Here is a 19,124-nt window from a genome sequence, read left to right as displayed (position 1 = left end):
ATGAAACATTGGGTTCTTACACAAATTGATGGCACTCTAGCTGTCACAATGCACCACATAATTTTCCTGTTTCAGCCCCAATTCTTGTAAGAATTTTTTCATCCATAACATTTCTTTGCATACCTCTATAGCAGCAATATATTCTGCTTCTGTGGTAGAGAGAGCAATACACATTTGTAACCTGGATTGCCATGACACAGCTCCCCCTACAAAAGTAAGTACATAACCTGAAGTGGACTTCCTCGTATCTATATCTCTTGCCATATCTGCATTTGTGTAACCTGTCAACATAGGTGGTCCACCTCCAAAGCTTAAACAAACCTTAGAACTCCCTCTGAGATATCTAAAAATTCACTTCACTGCTGCCCAATGCTCTTTGCTTGGATTTGCAAGAAATCTGCTAGTAACACCCACTACATATGCGATGTCTGGCCTCGTACATACCATTGCATACATTAAACTTCCAACTACTGAAGCATAAGGAACCTTTTGCATTTTCTCCTTCTCCTCATCACTTGACGGACTCTGTTCTGAGCACAACTTGATGTGACCTGCAAGAGGAGAACCAACTGGTTTTACGTTGCTCATACTAAATCTTTCAAATACCTTCTCGATGTATTTCTCCTGTGACAACCAAATCTTCTTATTTTTTCTGTCACGGAAAATCTGCATGCCTAGTATTTGCTTTGCTGGCCCCATGTCCTTCATTGCAAAAGACTCACTCAATTCCTTCTTCAACCTATCAATTTTAGACATATCTTTTCCAAGAATAAGCATGTCATCAACATAAAGTAAGAGAATAATAAAATCCTCACCAAACCATTTGATGTACACACAATGATCTAAAGCCGTTCTTTTGTATCCATTTTCTATCATAAATGAATCAAACTTTCTGTACCATTGTCTTGGAGCTTGCTTTAGCCCATACAAGCTCTTCTTCAACTTATAGAAAAAATTATTTTTACCTTTGACTTTGAAGCCTTCTGGTTGCTCCATATAAATTTCCTCCTCCAAATCACTATGAAGGAAAGCTATCTTCACATCTAACTGCTCAACCTCCAAGTCCTGGCTAGCAGCAATACCAAGAGCAACACGAATAGAAGACATTTTAACAACAGGAGAAAATATCTCTTCAAAGTCAATACATTTCTTTTGACCAAAGCCTTTCACAACCAATTTAGCTTTGTACTTTGGTTGAGAACAATATTCTTGAGTCTTCAACCTAAAAACCCACTTGTTCTTCAAGGCCTTCATTCCATTTGGTAGCAGCACCAAATCATAAGTGTGGTTCTTCTGAAGAGCATCCATCTCTTCTTGCATAGCAACTAACCACTTCTCTTTTTGCTCACTCTCAACTGCTTCTTGGTAACTCTCTGGTTCACCTGCATCAGTAAGCATCACATACTCATCTGTAGAGTATCTTCTGGAAGGTTGACATTGTCTAGAAGATCTTCTCAACTGAGGTTCTGCGGGAACTTGCTCTCCTACTTCTTTTTGCTCAACATATCCTGCAGGTAAATCAACATCAGGCTCTACACTATTTTCCTGCACATCTCCCCCATCACCCTGATATACTGGAGGAATAACTGGGTCACAATCTGCTAATCCTTCTACAGAAGTCTTGCCTTGTGCCTTCTTCTTCAAATCCTCAAAGGTTTGATCCTCAAAGAAGACCACATCTCTGCTCCTGAACACCTTTTGCTTTTCTGGATCCCAAAGCTTGTAACCAAAATGATCATGTGAGTAACCAAGAAAAATACATTCTTTAGACTTACCATCCAGCTTGGACTTCTCATTGTTTGGAATATGTGCAAATGCACGACAACCAAACACTCTCAAATGCTTGTAGGAAACATCTTTCCCTGACCATACATGCTCTGCAACATCACCATCTAAGGCTGTACATGGTGATAAGTTGATCACATCAACTACAGTCCTCAAAGCCTCATCCCAAAACCTTTTGGGTAGCTTGGCCTGTGAAAGCATACATTTGATCTTTTCCATGATGGTGCGGTTCATCCTCTCTACAATTGCATTATGTTGAGGTGTACCAGGAACTGTCATCTCATGTTGGATCCCATGTGACCTGCAATAGTCATTAAGTAATCCCGTATACTCACCACCATTATTTGATCTTATGCATTTCAATTTCCTTTCTGTCTCCCTTTCAACCCTAGCATGAAACTCTTTGAAGACATTAATAACCTGATCTTTGGTCTTCAAAGCATAAGCCCAAACTTTCCTGAAAAAATCATCTATAAAAGTGACAAAATAAAGTGCATCACTTATACCAAGAACATCAACAGATCCACCAAGAGTTTTTGTCCTCAAAAGACCACATACATCATGCATTTTTCTAGATAAAGCAGCACTAGCAAATGAAACTCTATGTTGTTTACCAGTCAAATAATCAATACAATGGTTCAGATGTATACCTCTGAGATCTGGTAATACCTCTATCTTGGAAAGAGCTTACAGCCCCTTCTCGCTCATGTGTCCCAATCGCCTATGCCACAACTCCATACTGAAGTCTTTCTCTGTAGCATTTAACTGCTCACCATAAGCTTTAGCCTGCAACCTGTACAAAATATGACATTTCTTTCCACTAGCTATAACAAGAGAACCCTTACTGAGCTTCCATTGCCCTTTGTGAAATCTGCTTTCATACTCTTCATCATCTAGTCTTCCAATTGAAATTAAATTTAGCATCAAGTCAACCACATGCCTCACATCCTTAAGTACCAACTTGCAACCAAGGTTGATCTTTAAATGGATATCACCCATGCCAATGATGTCTGCTGTGCCATAGTTGCCCATCTTGACAACACCAAAGTTTTCAGACCTGTATGTAGCAAAAAACTCTTTCCGAGGTGTAGCATGATAAGAAGCACCTGTGTCAATCACCCACTCAAGATCCTAACATACACAAGAAAAAATATCATCAAAAGGAGACAAAATCAAATAATCACCACCCTGCACTGTAGCTGTAGTATTATCCTTTTACTCTGTAGACTCCACTTCTTTTCCCTTTTTCTTGTTCTTCTTAGGTTGCTTACATTGGTTCTTTTATGTCCTTTCTCACCACAGTTATAGCAAACAATATCTTTTCTTGATCTTGACTTACTCCTACCCATACGCGAACTGCTTCTAGACTTTGCCCTTCCTCTGTTCTCTGAGATAAGTGCTTGTGAATCATTCTGAGATGTTGCCGAACTCTTACTTCTCAACTCCTCATTCAACAAACTGCTTGTTACTTGACTCATAGTGACAATACCATCTGGCGCAGGGAAACCACCAGTGTCCCCCAACTTTCTGGTAATGAACTGAGAAGTAACAATGCCTGCAACTCATCATCAAGAGACATTTTCATAGAGGATAACTAGTTAGTAATACTCTGTATTTCATTCAAATGCTCAGCAATAGAAGCACCCTCTCTATATTTTAGGTTCACAAGTTTTCTGATCAAAAAAGCTTTGTTGCTAGCTGTTTTTCTTTCATAGAGACTTTCCAATTTTTTCCAAAGAGAATATGTAGAAATTTTAGTAGAAACATGGTGAAAGACACTATCATCAAGCCACTGTCTAATAAACCCAATTGTTTTTCGATCTAATCTCTTTCACTCATCATCTGTCATAGTTGTAGGTTTTGTACTATCCCCTTGCAAAGGTCCATACAAATCTTTGCAATACAAGAGATCTTCCATTCTTGGTTTCCATATCATCGAATTGTTTCCATTCAAACTAATCATGCGAGAAATATTACTTGCCTCCATGTTCAAATACAAAAATTTAATCACCAAAAATCCCGCTCTGATACCAGTTGATGGGGATATAAAGAGGAATAACCTTTGTATATGAACAAATACTAGAAGACCATAATATGCAGCGGAATAAAATAGAAACACAATCAAACAAAACACCAAGATATACGTGGAAAACCCCTTCAATGTGAAGGGTAAAAACCATGAGGCAAACTAGAGATAATCCACTATGAGAATAATGAATATACAAATCTCAATCTCTTGCCGAAAACCCTAGCAACAACTACAAGAGAATAACTGGGATACAAGGATCACGTCACTGCCCACAATATCTAAAACCTCCCCAAGTAATCACAGCAAGAGTCTACTGTAGATTTGATCTAACTTGAGATGAGAACACTCCTAGATGATTGAGAACAGTCTCTTTGCGTTGTCCTTGTCTTCTTTCCTTTCTTTCTCTTCCTTTTCTGCCTTGTTCTCCTTCTTCTCTTTGGAATCCCGTGGCTCTAAAAATCTGCCTCGTTGTTATATTTTTATAGTATTTTTCTGCTTCTAAAATGCAGCCACCATACCTCTCTAATCTTAATTAGGATTAGGTTAAGAGGGAGTGTGGGCTGTGGGCTGCCCTAACTCACATGGGCTGAATATGGGCTATCAGCCCAACAAAGTTAATAGCAATGCAAGGAGAAGCAGATAGAAAAGTGTAAATCAGATAAAAAGAAAAAAACAGGAAACATAGAAGAAAGAGCAGAACAGAGAAAAAAAATGAAACAATAAAGAGCAACGGAATCCGTGAAGGAGCATCACAAATCCATGACCCACCCAATTGTTCACAGATTTTGCATGGCGAGGTGGTGGAGTAACCGTGATTCCAAGGAAATAGAATAAAAAAAAAAATAGAAAAACATGAATTAAATACGTAAAATTCTTAAATTTGTTGGATTGGCGCTGTGCTTGCCTTCCATCGAAGGTGACGGAAGAGGGTTTCCTGGCGTGCCTCACTCAGGGAACTCGATTGCACCCCCCGTCCCCCCCCCCTCTCTTCGCAGACCACACACGCGGACGGGGCCTCACCGGCAGAGCTGGGGGCGTCAGGGAGACCGTCAGACGTCATGTGTGAAAAGGAACGGTGTTCCCTGCATCCCGAGAACCAGCTGAGCTTGCAGTCGAAGCTACTGCAAGTTTTGGATATTAACTTCCGACGACGTTTTCTTGTGCTTCCACTACAATCGTCGTAACTTAAGTCGCAGGAAAATCCGTCCCTATAATCTGTCTCTCTCTCTCTCTCTCTGACCTCTGTATCTCTTCGTTGAAACGCTATTCCCTACCTTATCCGAAACGTTCTCCTCTTGATTCCACCCCTTGGTTTGCAATTCTTCGATGGGCGACATCTCTTGAAGTATTCAAATCGCTCCAGTTTACTCGTTCGAACCCAATTCCCTGAGGTTAAGGGATCGAGGTAGCGGCTACGGTAGATGGCGAAGCTCTACGTGGAGGCGGTGCCGCCGGCGGATCTGAACAAGAACACGGAGTGGTTCATGTACCCTGGAGTTTGGACTACCTACATCCTTATCCTATTCTTCTCCTGGCTTCTCGTCCTCTCCGTCTTCGGCTGCAACCCCGGGACGGCGTGGACTGTCGTCAATCTTGTCCACTTTGCCGTATGACCTCTCTATCCTCGTTTCAGGAGTTAAATATATCTGGTGATCGTTGCTTGGCGACCAGGAGAACGGAAGTTGTGATTTTGATAATAATTTTGAATTAATTGTTGAGTCCTGTGTTTTAATTGGGTTTTGTGTTCCGAAAATTGAGCGTCTCCCTTGGACGTTGAATTTGGGTTTCTCGTCCTAGGTTTGGAATCGTCATTCGGAGAATCCAAGGATTTCTTTTTATGGTTTTATTCGTGTGATAATTGCGACTACAACCAGTGATTTCCCTATCGGAGCAGATTATGCAACACAAAAACTTCGGCTTTTTTGGGCTTTGGAAAGATTTACAAAGGGAAAAAATGCCTTATTTGATGCTTATCGGCTTTGCTTGAGATCCTCCCTTTTTTGCTAATCAATTTGGGAGCATAAGGATGATTATTAAAAGCTCAAAGCAATAGCTTTTGCACGATAGAGTTAGCTTTGATCTTATAAGTGTAAGAAGGAAAAGAAGTTCTAGGCCATCTGAGTTATACCTGGAGGAGTATTTGGCTTTCTAATTGAGCTGCTTGTGCATGATTAATTGGAAAAGTTATATAACTTTGCAAAACAAAGTAAATGGTGAAAAAGACAATGATTTTCAAGGATTACTAACACTAACTTTTCGTACTCTTGGTAACATTTTTATAAAGATGTGATTCTACTTCAGAGATTAAGCTCAAGGGCTTTTGTGTGAAATATCATTTGTGTTTCATTTTAAGTTTTTAATATTTTTTGTATATTACGGAATTGGCTTATTTTTTGGATTTTAACTGTCTTATTTGGTTTAATAATTACAGAGTGTTATACCATTTTTGTCTAGAATTAAATGATTATCTAAGATAATGTCAAATTTGATTATCTCATAGAGTCTTCTTCAGTATTATGCCTGATTCAGTTACAGATCTTCTCTTTTTTTGTGAGAAATGCAAGACTAAATACTATTCCACCTCACATTTCTATTAATGGCAGTCAATGGTTCGACATATTGATTGTTTTTTCTCTTATAAATCCTTAATATACTCCATCATTTGTTGTTTTTCAGATAACCTATCACTTCTTTCATTGTTAATGGTTCAACATATTGATTGGTTTTTCATCTCATAAATCCTTATTATGCTTCATGATTTGTTTTCTTTCAGATAACCTATCACTTCTTTCATTGGAAGAAGGGAACACCCTTTTCTGATGACCAAGGTATCTACAATAACTTGACTTGGTGGGAACAGATTGACAATGGCAAGCAACTCACACGTAATAGGAAGTTTTTGACTGTAGTCCCTGTGGTTTTGTAAGTATGCTGCTAATCATGCCCTCATTTGATTGCTAGTTTATGAAATGAATGATGATGAGGAATTATGCTTTACAATGGACTCATATAGTCGGTTGCACTTTTATACATTAGTAAGCAAACAACAACAAAAGCAAAGCTATAAAGTCCCAATGGCTACATAGGTTTTTTTGTCATCATTAAGATTTGTTTAGTTAAGTTAAGAATATTTAGATCATAATTTATAATTTCTATTAAGATCTTCTTATTAGGTCTTTTATACATTAGTAAGCACTTTTATACATTAGTAAGCAAACAACAACAAAAGAAAAGCTATAAAGTCCCAATGGCTACATAGGTGTTTTTGTCATCATTAAGATCTGTTTAGTTAAGTAAAGAGTATTTAGATCATAATTTATAATTTCTATTAAGGTCTTCTTATTAGGTCTTGCTCAATCTATCCTCATACTAATCATTTCACCTCTTTTAAGTGTGTAAGTCTCCTGAGTACATATTCATACTATCTTAAACTATTTTTCCTCATTATATCACCTATCAAAGCAATATCTAATTATTCACTAATGAATATTTTTTTCTATCTGATTTAATAACTCCACACATGCACCTCTACATTCTCATCTCAATAATATAAAATTTTTGTATATGTTGTGTTTTAATTATCCAATAGCCAAATTCATAAAACATAGCTAATCTAATAATTGTTTTATAATTTTTTTTAATCTCAACGGTATCTTATGAGTACATAAGATTCCTAATAATCCTTAATTTTTAATTATTTTTTACTCTATAAATAATATTTTTATTAATATATAAATAATATCTTCATTAATCTCTTCATTTTATTGTATAATTGATACATAATACCTCTTTCACTTAATGGAGCCTCTGCCCATCCAACCTCACTATATCTTGCTATCTATCTCATATATTTAGGTTTAGTCCTACAACAATAACAACAAAGTCATAAGTCCCAAATATTTAGGGTTAGCTGTATAGATCTTTTATCGCTATCGAGACCTATAAAAAATTATATATTATAAAGAAGTACTTAATTCTTTATTTAAAGTTTCTATTGAAACTATTTTAGGTCTTCCTCTATCTCTTCTCACACCATAAATATTAATTATTTCATCTCTTCTGACTATCGTATCCTAAAATCTTTTTAGCACATGCTGATACTATTTTAAACGATTTTCTCTCATTTTATCCTTTACCGAAGCAATACCTAGTTGTTCATAAATAAAATTATTTCTTTTCATATCTTTTCTAGCAACTTCGAATAGTTGTCGGGCGATGCGCTTAAATAAAGTGTTGCTTAGGCTCGCTCGAGTGCCTCAAATAGTTGTCGAGCAATGCATTTTAATGAAGTGTTGCCTAGGCATTCGTGTGAACCCAGCGTCGGGTGCCTTGGCCAACCGCACGATTGAAGATGAGCAATTGAACCAGATGGTCTACTCTATATCGGTTAAATAGTAACTTAGTTTATCCAATCAAAACAACTGAGCAAAACAGCAAACCCCCCTCTTGCGCGACCCTCGACCCATAAACCCTAAATATTCGCTTGCCTAACTCACCTCTAGTCCCGTTGCTGCCTTTGTGTGCAGTCGTTGCCTCCATCGCCGACGCACAAGTCCGACACTTCCTTTGTCGTTAACAGACATATTCAAAGGTCCCATTGTTGTAGCTTTCGTGCATAGTTTCTTTCGCAACCGTTGCTTCTATGTACAGCTTCTTCCACCGTAGAGTGATAGGACTATAACTTCCTCCACCATCGACGGACACATCTAAAGCTTCCTCCATCACTGCTGTCGTCGTCCGAAGGTTCCTCCATCATCGCCACTCTCTCCTTCCTCACGTTCCACCGTCGATGATTCCTCCCCCTCTACTATTATGACTGCCGTTGATAGTGGATTAAATACTGTTAATAGTGAATTATTATTCCTTAACTGATATTAAAACTATTGTTAAGTGTTAACTACTATTACTATGTAATAAACTAAAATTGATATTAATCCTTAAGAAGTTAGAACTATTGATTTATTTAAAACTAATTCCTATTTAGCATTGTTAATTGCTATTTAGAATTATTATTTCTTTATTTAGCATTGTTAATCTCTATTTATTTAGAACTATTATTAGGGTTTCAGGATTAATAGCAAGTGTACAAAGCAATTCAAAAAAATTCATAAAAAATTTAAGAAAGGATCCTGTTTGGAAATACAATTATCTAACGGATCCTAAAGATCTTAATGCAGTTACTTGCATCTTTTGTGATACGACTACTAGAGGCGACATATTCCGTACAAAACAATATCAAGTAGGGAACTTCAAGAATTCATCAGAATGTAAAAAATGTTCACTGTAAAAGAAGAGTTGGTAGCTTATATAACTAAAAAAGCACACAAAAGATCGAATCTTATAGGATTTTACTTGAGGATAATGTTCAACATATTAGAGATGAAGAAGAAGAAGAATATTTAGAAAGTGCTAATGCCAATGGAAAAAGAGTATATAACAAAAAAGGAAAAGAAGCTATGATTGTTAAGAAGGGTAAAAAGGGACCGATGAACTTATATATATATATATATATATATATATATATATATATATATAAGGATCATAGAAGCAACAAGGTTAAACAAGAGCAAACTTAAGACAAACAAATATAAGTGATGTTTTTGATAAGGAACTAAGGGGAAAAATAATTTAGTACATTGCTCGCTTCTTTTATCAAGTTTGACTTCCCCTTAATGCTCGTCGTTTGGATAGTTTTAAAGAGATGATTGATAGTTGGAAGATATGATGAGAGATTAAAACCATCAAGTTATTATAAGTTACTAGTTTTATTACTGAAGAAAAAGTTGGATTATACAAATAACTTATTGAAGGGCCATAAGGAAACATGGGTAAGGCATGGTTGCTTTATTTTGTTAGATGCTTAGACCGATAGGAGATATAGGAGTATAATTAATTTATGGTTAACTATTCTTTAAGAATCATGTTTGTGAAGTTAATAGATGCATCTTTTTTTATGAAATCTAAAGAAAAGATATGTGAGTTGCTTGACAAGTTTGTGGAAGAAATTGATGAACAGAATATCGTCGAAGTTATAATCGACAATAGAAGTAACTATGTGTTAGCTGGTAAGATTTATCTTTTAAATTTTTTAACATTTTAATTACTCTGTCTCCAATTTGAATGGAAGAACTATGTGACTCCTTAGTCTTATCAATTTTGTTATCCTTTGTCTTAGATAAATACTTGAAGCAAAAAAACAACACCTGTATTAAACTTCATGCATGGGACATTGTATTAATCTACTGTTGGAGGATATTGGAAATATTTTTGACATTAAAAAGACTTTAGAAATGACAATCTTTGTCGTTGGATTTCTCTATAATCATATTGAGGCTTTCAATATAATGAGAGAATTCACAGATAACAATGAATTGGTGAGATATGGTGTCATCTGATTTGCTATTTCCTTCTTGATATTATAGAGCATGCATCGTTAAAAATACAATCTAAGAAATATGTTTATCTCAAAGAAATGAGTGACAAGTAAATGGGCAAAAGAAGGGAAAGACAAGAGGGTTAATGATATTATATTAATGTCGTCTTTTTGGAATCTTATAGTTTATACATTAAAGGTAATGGGCCCTCTTTTTTAAGTCCTTCGGCTGGTAGATAATGAAAAGAAGTCTATAATGAGATATATTTATGAAGTTTCGGATAAAGCAAAGGAAACGATTCAAAAGTCTTTTGATGGAAAGATGAGATTTTCAACTTTATTGTTCATTACATACAACAGGATATTATTTAAACCTAGAATTCTTTTATAAGAACACCTCTATTGAGTTTGATGCAAAAGTTATACATAGGTTATACAAGTGTATTGCAAGATTGGTTCCAAGCTTAAGGCATAAGATAAGATCATATGTGAATTATCTTTATATATGAATGTCGATGGTCTTTTTGGAATTCCTATGGTAGTTCGATTTAGGACAACTACATCCCTAGGTATTTATAAATATATATAATTAATTTTATGTATAGTATGTTATTATTAATAATAAAGTTAAATTTTGTAGCTAAATTGTGGAGTCTATTTGAAAATTCTACCTCGAACTTGTAGCAATTGGTAATTAAAATTCTTAATTTGACTTATAATGCTATGAGTTATGAGCGAAACTGGAGTATTTTTTAGCATGTAAGAATCATAAAATATTTTGGTTTCAATTAATCTATTCTTTTTTAGACAGATGTATTGATATATTTTTAATTCATATGACTTAGCAAATTCACACAAAGAGAAAAAAATCAATTAGAGCATTAATAATTATATGATCTGGTTTATACAAAGTATAATCAAGTTTTGAAGGCTCATCATAATTTGCGAAATAATATTAATCTAATCTTATTACAAGATAATGATAATTCAAGTAAATAGTTGGTAGGAAAAATGGATGCAAACTTGCGAGATGCTAAAGATGAGCTTGTATTTGAAGATGACAGCTTGATATAGGGATTTGTGATGAGAGCCTAATGTGTTGAAGAATTCTAGACATATACAAGACAGATGATAAAGATAAAAATGAGTGCAAAAGCCTTAAGTTCATCTTCTGCTATTGTTGAAGAGGAGGAAACATATTTTGATAAAGATGGATAAGAGAAAGAGAAAGATATGATAAGTTTGAGAATGATAATGTTGATTATGATGATGATTGAATTTGATATAAAGCTTTATTGTTTTGAGTCTTTTGATATTTTTGTTATTAAAAGATGCATAATATGACTTGGTACTTTAGATCTTTTCCATTTAATGTTTTATTTTTATTTATATATCATATGTATCAATTGTATTACATATTTTTAATATTTTAATATTTCATAGCGTCTCGCTTCGCTTGGGCTGGCGACTAGGTGAGCGCCTAGCATCTTGGGTATTTTGGGACCTTGGTGCTTTTAGACGCCTATCACTTTTAAAAACACTAGTTGCTATACTAATAGTACTTTAATGTTAATGGAAGGACGATCCAGAACGGATCGAAATTGCGAACCTTGCACTCTCCTCAAAGCCCGAAAAAATATGTGGCACTATTCTTACCTAATTTACATTAGTTTTGTTAAAACTATACTAAATATATATTTATTTCTAACTTAAAAAATCATATCCTAACTTTTTTTCTATTTTCAGATATTTTTGGAGGGTTTTATGTCTATTTTAGGCATACAGTGTATCATACTGTACCGAGAAAATCTCAGTACAATGGTACTGTACGAGATTAAGAATCTTAGTTAAGCTACTAATCATATTGCCATCGTAAGCCAAATAATCTAAGTTCCAAGCTGCCTCCCTTTCCCTCCTATCCTTAAAAATTCTTGTATTATTATCTTTATATTTTCACCATTTAATCCTAGTAAATTTTTTTACTATATATTTTTTTCAACCATTTTCTACAACAAATGTCTAACACCATCAATCTATGTTGATTTGTCAAGCTTTCACCGACTATAACCTTACAATTCTTATATATAACTTTATATAACTTTCTAGTGTGAAAAAAAGTCAAATGAACTATAGTTATGACCACTTTTATAAGTAATCAAATATTATCTCTATTCTCGAATTAAATATTTGCAATTATGAGATTAAACAAATGAGCAAAAAAAAAAATCATACCACCCTCTTTATTTCTCTCCCATAAGGAAAGCCCCATGCATCCCTTAAAATTCACCATACATTTTTGATAACATGACCATTCAAATATCTTCCAATTATAAGTTTTTCAATTATAGGTGTTTCCTAAATGATATCATCTAAGTTTTCTAAAACTCATTTTAGTATAATCATCTAGTCTAACTTAAGGGCATAAGCACTTATAACATTAAGGCCTCTTCTCCCAAGACAAATTTTAGAACCATAATTCTATCTCTAAATTTTTTCACATCTACAATATTGTTCAGAAGATCCTTATGAACAATAATTCTTACACTATTTCTGTGCATAATGTTTTTTAGTATACCAAATTTTAAATCCAATATTGTCAATCTCTTTATTTTTCTCCTACCCACTTAGTCTCTTGTAAGCAAATAATATTTATTCTTCTTCTAATCATAGTGTTTACCAATTCTAGCCCTTTTCCTGATAGTATTCCTACATTTGAAGTTACTAACCTAATTCTCTATTTTTGGATTAACTTTTTTACTTGCATTGGTCTCAAACAATAAGATAATCTTTGTCTACTTTGCACCACATTTGCACATTCAAGTATCGATGTGATGGGCCACTTCTGAGCAACCTCCTTATCCACCTTTTACAATTCAGGACACTTTGGCGGTGAAGGTCCCTCGCATCACTTCTATTAATGACCTAGTTGTATACTGAAATTGGATTGGGATCAATGTTCATAATATCTTACACAGTAAATTATGTGCTATTTGTAAGTGACCTAATAGGCTAATACAACCCTCTATCTTTTCATTTGGGTTTGATACCAAAATTGGCAGTGTTATTAAAAATTGACCATGTATAGCTAGTCAATAAATATACTACCATCCATTGCTCATGTAAAAATTAACTATTTTGAGTTTTTCCTTTATTGTCCCAATATGAATTGCCTATATGGAGAAGTTTGCAATGTGACTAGTTATATCTATATGAAACTACTAGGATCTATTTTCTGGGGTAGGATGAATTGGCTTTAGGGAAGAGACAAGTGATACTATCTCCACACTGGGTCTCAATTGGCTTTTTGAAAATTATACCAACCTCATTGCAGTACCCAGACAAAGCTGATCAATGGATGGACCAATGCATGATAAGTCCGGTTTGATATTGCCACCTCTTCCATGATCCTTAGTATTTGACTGATGACTGGATTGATATTTCTGAAATTATTATCTTGAACTTGACTCCAGAAGTTGACATCAAAATTGAAGTTTTTGAAGGAAGAAATTATCGTACACCATAAATAATCAAGTTTCTCAATTTTCTTACAGATGAAATGCTCATTAAATTTAAGTTGAACCTTAGTTGTTGATCTGCCATTTGCACCATTGTTAAGGTATGGGACTTCAGTGTCCATGTTGTAATGTGAAATTGCTAATTTATAATATTCACATTTGATAGCTGTTAAGCTGATATGCTGAAGAACTCTGAGCTTAGCCTGTGACCTGATTGTCATATGGGCCTCTAACGAGTATTCTGAAGCTCAACCTGGTATGACTTTATTTTCCCACATGGAGTTGGCTATGGGACACTACTAAAACCAAGAAGACTCCATCAAACATATAACAAAATTCGGAATCTATTTTCTTTGATGTTAGTCCTCACAAATGGCACCTCTCCAAGTAACTTTTTTGAGTGGAACTTGCCTACTGCAATAACAAATGACATCAGTAGCAAGCCATTTTTCCCAAATAATGGGTCTAAAAAGGGAAAACCCAAAATGCCACTTAATGAGCAAAAGACCTCTATCGTCGTAGCTCAACCTCATGATTCATGAACCTTCAAAATTCCCTTTAGACTACAGGGAAAACAATAATCCTTGACATAGGGGGCAATACTCATAGAAAAGGCAAAAATAAGCTAATGAATGATTGTTTATTCCTTATCCTCATGTGTGACACACATGCACCAAGTAGAGTTATTCCAATTTCTTTAATATGCAGGACCTTCTCTTTGGCCTTGTTAGGGAAGGCTTGACTTGTCCTTAATAGAAGCATATGTTCAATGCTCTTGTAGTTAGGCAATTGTCATCCAATCAATGCTCTTGTAGTTAGGCAATTGTCATCCAAGTCCTTTTGTTAACATCTGGTTTTAAATGTTAGGATTTGCAGTTGCTATGGTGACTTCTCTATTGTTGATAATGTAGAGTATAACTTTCACTATATTGGAAAACTACGGCCATTAAGTAAATAATAGTTACCAATTATATTAAACAATTTAATTTAAATCTGCCAACTGCATATGTCATTTGTTTCATGGTGTTGTTGAACATCTTACACTCTTCCCGTAGGAATTATATGTTATAGTTTTTGGATTGGTATGACACGTACTCTCAGTAAAAGAGAATGGGAACAATGGAGGAATAAACTATTGATCGGTTGAGGTTGATTGATGAATCATAAATATATTAAAACCTATATGGAAGAATAACAGGTTTGATGATGTATTTGCCTGTTTTTATACAGAACCAATAATTTCCCTTAAGAAGAATGTGTTTTTGAATAAGCTTTCTAGTACCAAAGTTCATTCGTTCTACCAGAAGATGACTGAATACATTCAGTTGGGCCTTGGAAAGTATCATGCTTGAGAGGATTACAAGTAGTTGGTAATGAGGAATTATGAGGTCCCAAATGTTTGAAGTGAAGGATTCATGCTTGTTAAATATAAATCAGATTATGAAATATACCTTCGTTCTGACTCGTTCATGATTGGGGATTATCTAGATTCAATGTTTATGCAGATATGATGGCCAAGCTTGATATTGTATATCTATATATGTGTCTAATTTTTTCTTAATTTTCACACAAATTAGCTTTGATGGTAATATAGGTTATTACTTTTTCACTCACCAAACTGTTTGTGAAGATTTTATGACGCTGACAATTGAGATATCTACCCAAGATGCAGTCTGACCTGTTTGTTTAACTTTCGGGTCATCGTTTTTTTCACTGCATTATTCAATGATGAATACCAAGCTCACAAAAGGGCCAATAATCTTGCAACAATCAAACATTTAAATAATACATAGAATGGATGTTGCCATTATTGATGATTGTTACTGCTTGGTCTAATTTCTGTATATATTACAAAAGCTGTAAATAGTACCTGGACTCTGCTGAACCATCTCACCTTTTTAGTTTTAAAATGTGTTGGACGAGGGCTATTCTTTACTTTATAGTTTTCTTATTCTTATAAGGTAAGACTTTGTAGAATTTCATGCTTGTTAAAATAGTGAAAATTTTTGGTATCATGTAGGTGAAGGCAACAGATTAGTTGGTTTTCATTAGCTTTTACATGTTTGTTATGTAAATAAGAAGAAACTAATAGCCAGATCCTCACTAAAAAATAAAATACTTTTGTGCAGAGGTGAACATTATAATCGAACAGCTATGATTGTTAGCTGATATTTCCTTGGTAGTCATGATTCTCGTCATTCAGCCTTTCTTGAACTTTAATGTCTCATTAATTTTTTGATAAATTTTGTTGGTGGAACAAAATGTCTGTCATGAATCATAAATGCTTCTTGGTTCTGGAGAGCTAAAGATCAAGTTAGCACTTAAGGACGTATAAATTTTAAAATTGTAAGGAAGAGACAATTGGGTGCTCGTGGAATATAACATTTTAGTTTCATAATCATCTAGATGAATTACAAATCATAAGTTACTTCGATTCTGCTGCATGGATCGTTTTCCTTGCTGTTGAGGGCAATATCACTAGTTAGATTAAGAGCCATCATCTGTGTTCTGATACCAATTTTTAGGTGATCTACTGCCTCTTCTTACATCAATAATTATATTTGACTGACCATGCCTAGCTGGTGCTTCTATAATCCATGAGAAAGGCTCATCTAGATGAATTACAAATCATTAGTAAATTTGATTTGGCTGCATGGATCATTTTCCTTGCTGTTGAGGGCAATATCACTAGTTAAATTAAGAGCCATCATCTGCGTTCTGATACCAATTTTTAGGTGATCTACCACCTCTTCTCACATCGATAATCATATTTGACTGACCATGCCTAGTTGGTGCTTTTATAATCCGTGAGAAAGGCTCATGGTCTAGATTAGAAATAGGTGAGAATGGACATATCCTGAATGGTGGATTGAGAGAATCTATGCATTTAGCAGCATTTAGGAATCATATGGCAATAAACATCATGCTTCTCTAGAAAAGATATTATTTTGAGACAGATTGTGCTGAGAGGCTTCAAGCAGTGCTGGCATACATGTCTGACCAGAACAATGGACTGAGAAAATGACTCACTTTGTGTTCTTTTTTCATGTTGAGCTTTCCTGGTCTCTGATCAGAATCTGGCACAGTAAGAAATGCATGATACAAAATTAGGTCTGTGCCTAACCTGATGTTGCCTATATCGAATTCTTCTGATCCGTGATCATCATGTTGACTTGGTTTGGTTTCTTAAAGGAGTGTTGTGTGCCTATGCAAAGTTGTATTAAGGAAACTTTTGTGGCTGACCTTTATTTGTCTTACCAAATTGCCGTTCCCATGTATACCTTGTGCTATGGATGACTGATGAGACAAAAATGCCTTCTTACCCACTTCTTTTCCTGCCATTGAGAATGGGAGGCAATCAGAAAGGCAGTGTGGGTCCTCACTAGGAGGTTCCCTGTGGGACATACCGTTCTCAAATTGCTTCAAATCCTAATTTAGTTGGGGAAGTAATGGGCAGAAAAAAGTATTTCTTTTGGTGGAATAAGAGATAAAACATTGTGATTCGCATCACCACAAAAAGCCAAGCTTAAAAAAGTTTCCATCAAAAGAAAAAAAATACGATTCATGATAAAAATATAAATAATGATAACAATTAAATGAAAAAATAATGTAAAGAATATGGTTACTGATACATATCTGATTCATGAAAAAAATAAATTCAGAACTCCATAATCTTTTTATTAATTTCTCAGTGTAACCTTAAAAAAATCGAAATTGCCAATTTTTTCTCAGTTTTACTTTTATCAAATTTGAAACATAGTTTTCTGTTTCACTCAGACCGGTGCTGAGCGATCTGTATGCGTGTAAGGTGTCAAGCTTACCTGCATGTCTTTAGACCACAAAGAGACCCCTTGAGGTCTCCTTGGGGATGTAAAAGATTGCTGATAAGCCCTCTTTTCACTTCTATCTCTTTTTCCCTTCTCTCATGTCAACCCTCTTCCCAAATCTTCTCCCTCCCATTCAAATCTCTTATATATTCGAAACTTTATTAAAGTACAAGTTCTCAAGAACATTCAAATAGAATATACAGCAGTTAATCTCTTCAAAATCAGATAAATCTGAACCCTTATTTTTTATCTTAATAACTTAATATGGGGGCTTAAGCTAAGATTCATGTTTGGTTTACACCTAAACCAGATCTACAACAATCAAGCCCCAAACCATATGGGTCCCAGCCAGACCTGTAAGGATCAAGACAGGGAACAAATATTTAATAGGTTTTTTTTAAAGGTTTTTGGATGGCAGAAACCCTCGAAAGAAGAGTAGTAGATCATGTGTTGGTGTGTCGTGTATTAGTATGCCCGGCATTTACGAGACCCATATTGATACGGCCAAGGAGCATCATGGGTTTGGTATCTGAAACGTCAATCCATGATTTGAAATTTTGTATTTTTCATATTTTCCTTGAGAACCCTTTCTTCTATTTACTTAACCTTGAGATTTGCATTTTAGCTGAAACTCGTTCACACTTAGTAATATAGCATAGGTATCATCTAAAGACGTGATTAATTCAAAGTGCAATGTGTACAGATTCTAGGTCTTAAAATGTTCTATCCATAGTTTGTTATACTCAATAATACAAGTTATCTAGTAGATATACATGCTTTTGATGTCAAGTGTCAACTTATCGGCCACAATATACAAGTACAATATGACAAACTGGCAAACCATGATGGTGGATGCCTGTTTTCTATAGACTGGAGACAACAACTAATTTGCAGTTGCTTATTTGATTTCATATCGAAATTGCAGTTGTCGTTAATATCTCATTGTAAGGATCGTGTGAGCCTCTTCAATTTCCTGAATAGCAATTGTCAAAATTTACATGTGATGTCTTGCTTGCAATTCTTGTTTATAACCTTGATCTGCTAATTGAAAGGCTAAGCAGTGATTTGCCAATTTGTTCTTTCAGGTACTTGATAGCCTCTCACACAACTGATTATCGACACCCAATGCTTTCACTGAACACGGTGGCGGTGATTGTGTTGGTCGTTGCCAAATGGCCAAACATGCACAAAGTGAGGATCTTTGGAATCAATGCGGGCAATCGAGTGGCAGTTCATGGAAACTGATGCTGTTGCAAGATTCACTTTGTGCTACTAAAACTGGGGCCTAGTGGAGATGAGAAGACCCCAAGTTATCAGCTAATGTTTATATAATCTTTGTACAGAATATAAGAAGCTAAAATGTGTGATATTTCTGATGTATGAGTAGTTTCTTTTCGGGAACAAAAAAGAAAAAAATATGATGTTTATAGATGGTCTTTTACATTCGCTGTAAGACAGCTATTGAATGCTTATAGTTGCATACAGTCTTGGAAGCATGATCCCGTGTTGCTTTCCTTCTAAAAAAGCAGGTCAGATATATTTTTTGATGTAGCCCTATATATATATATATATATGTATATATGTATATATGTATA

General features: G+C 34.9%; 1 protein-coding gene across 1 annotated transcript; it reads left to right on the top strand.

Moving 5' to 3' along the window:
• Positions 1 to 4,845: 4,845 nt before the first annotated feature.
• LOC135623285 (uncharacterized) lies at positions 4,846 to 19,025 on the top strand. The gene is made up of 3 exons (XM_065126075.1): positions 4,846 to 5,421; positions 6,588 to 6,736; positions 18,615 to 19,025. The coding sequence occupies exons 1-3, from the start codon at positions 5,236 to 5,238 to the stop codon at positions 18,772 to 18,774; spliced, it is 495 nt and encodes a 164-aa protein (XP_064982147.1). The 5' UTR covers positions 4,846 to 5,235; the 3' UTR covers positions 18,775 to 19,025.
• Positions 19,026 to 19,124: the final 99 nt, after the last annotated feature.

Source organism: Musa acuminata, chromosome BXJ2-9, assembly GCF_036884655.1.
Source record: "Musa acuminata AAA Group cultivar baxijiao chromosome BXJ2-9, Cavendish_Baxijiao_AAA, whole genome shotgun sequence".
Lineage (NCBI taxonomy): Eukaryota > Viridiplantae > Streptophyta > Magnoliopsida > Zingiberales > Musaceae > Musa > Musa acuminata.
The sequence above is the reverse complement of the archived record's forward strand: the minus strand, read 5'-3'. Positions and strand labels throughout refer to the sequence as shown.

Excerpts from the sequence above, each read along its gene's own strand:
- LOC135623285 (XM_065126075.1), top strand. The coding sequence starts at position 5,236 with ATGGCGAAGCTCTACGTGGAGGCGGTGCCGCCGGCGGATCTGAACAAG. Across the intron at positions 5,422-6,587 it reads TCAATCTTGTCCACTTTGCC|ATAACCTATCACTTCTTTCA; the intron begins GTATGACCTCTC and ends GTTTTCTTTCAG. Across the intron at positions 6,737-18,614 it reads ACTGTAGTCCCTGTGGTTTT|GTACTTGATAGCCTCTCACA; the intron begins GTAAGTATGCTG and ends TTGTTCTTTCAG.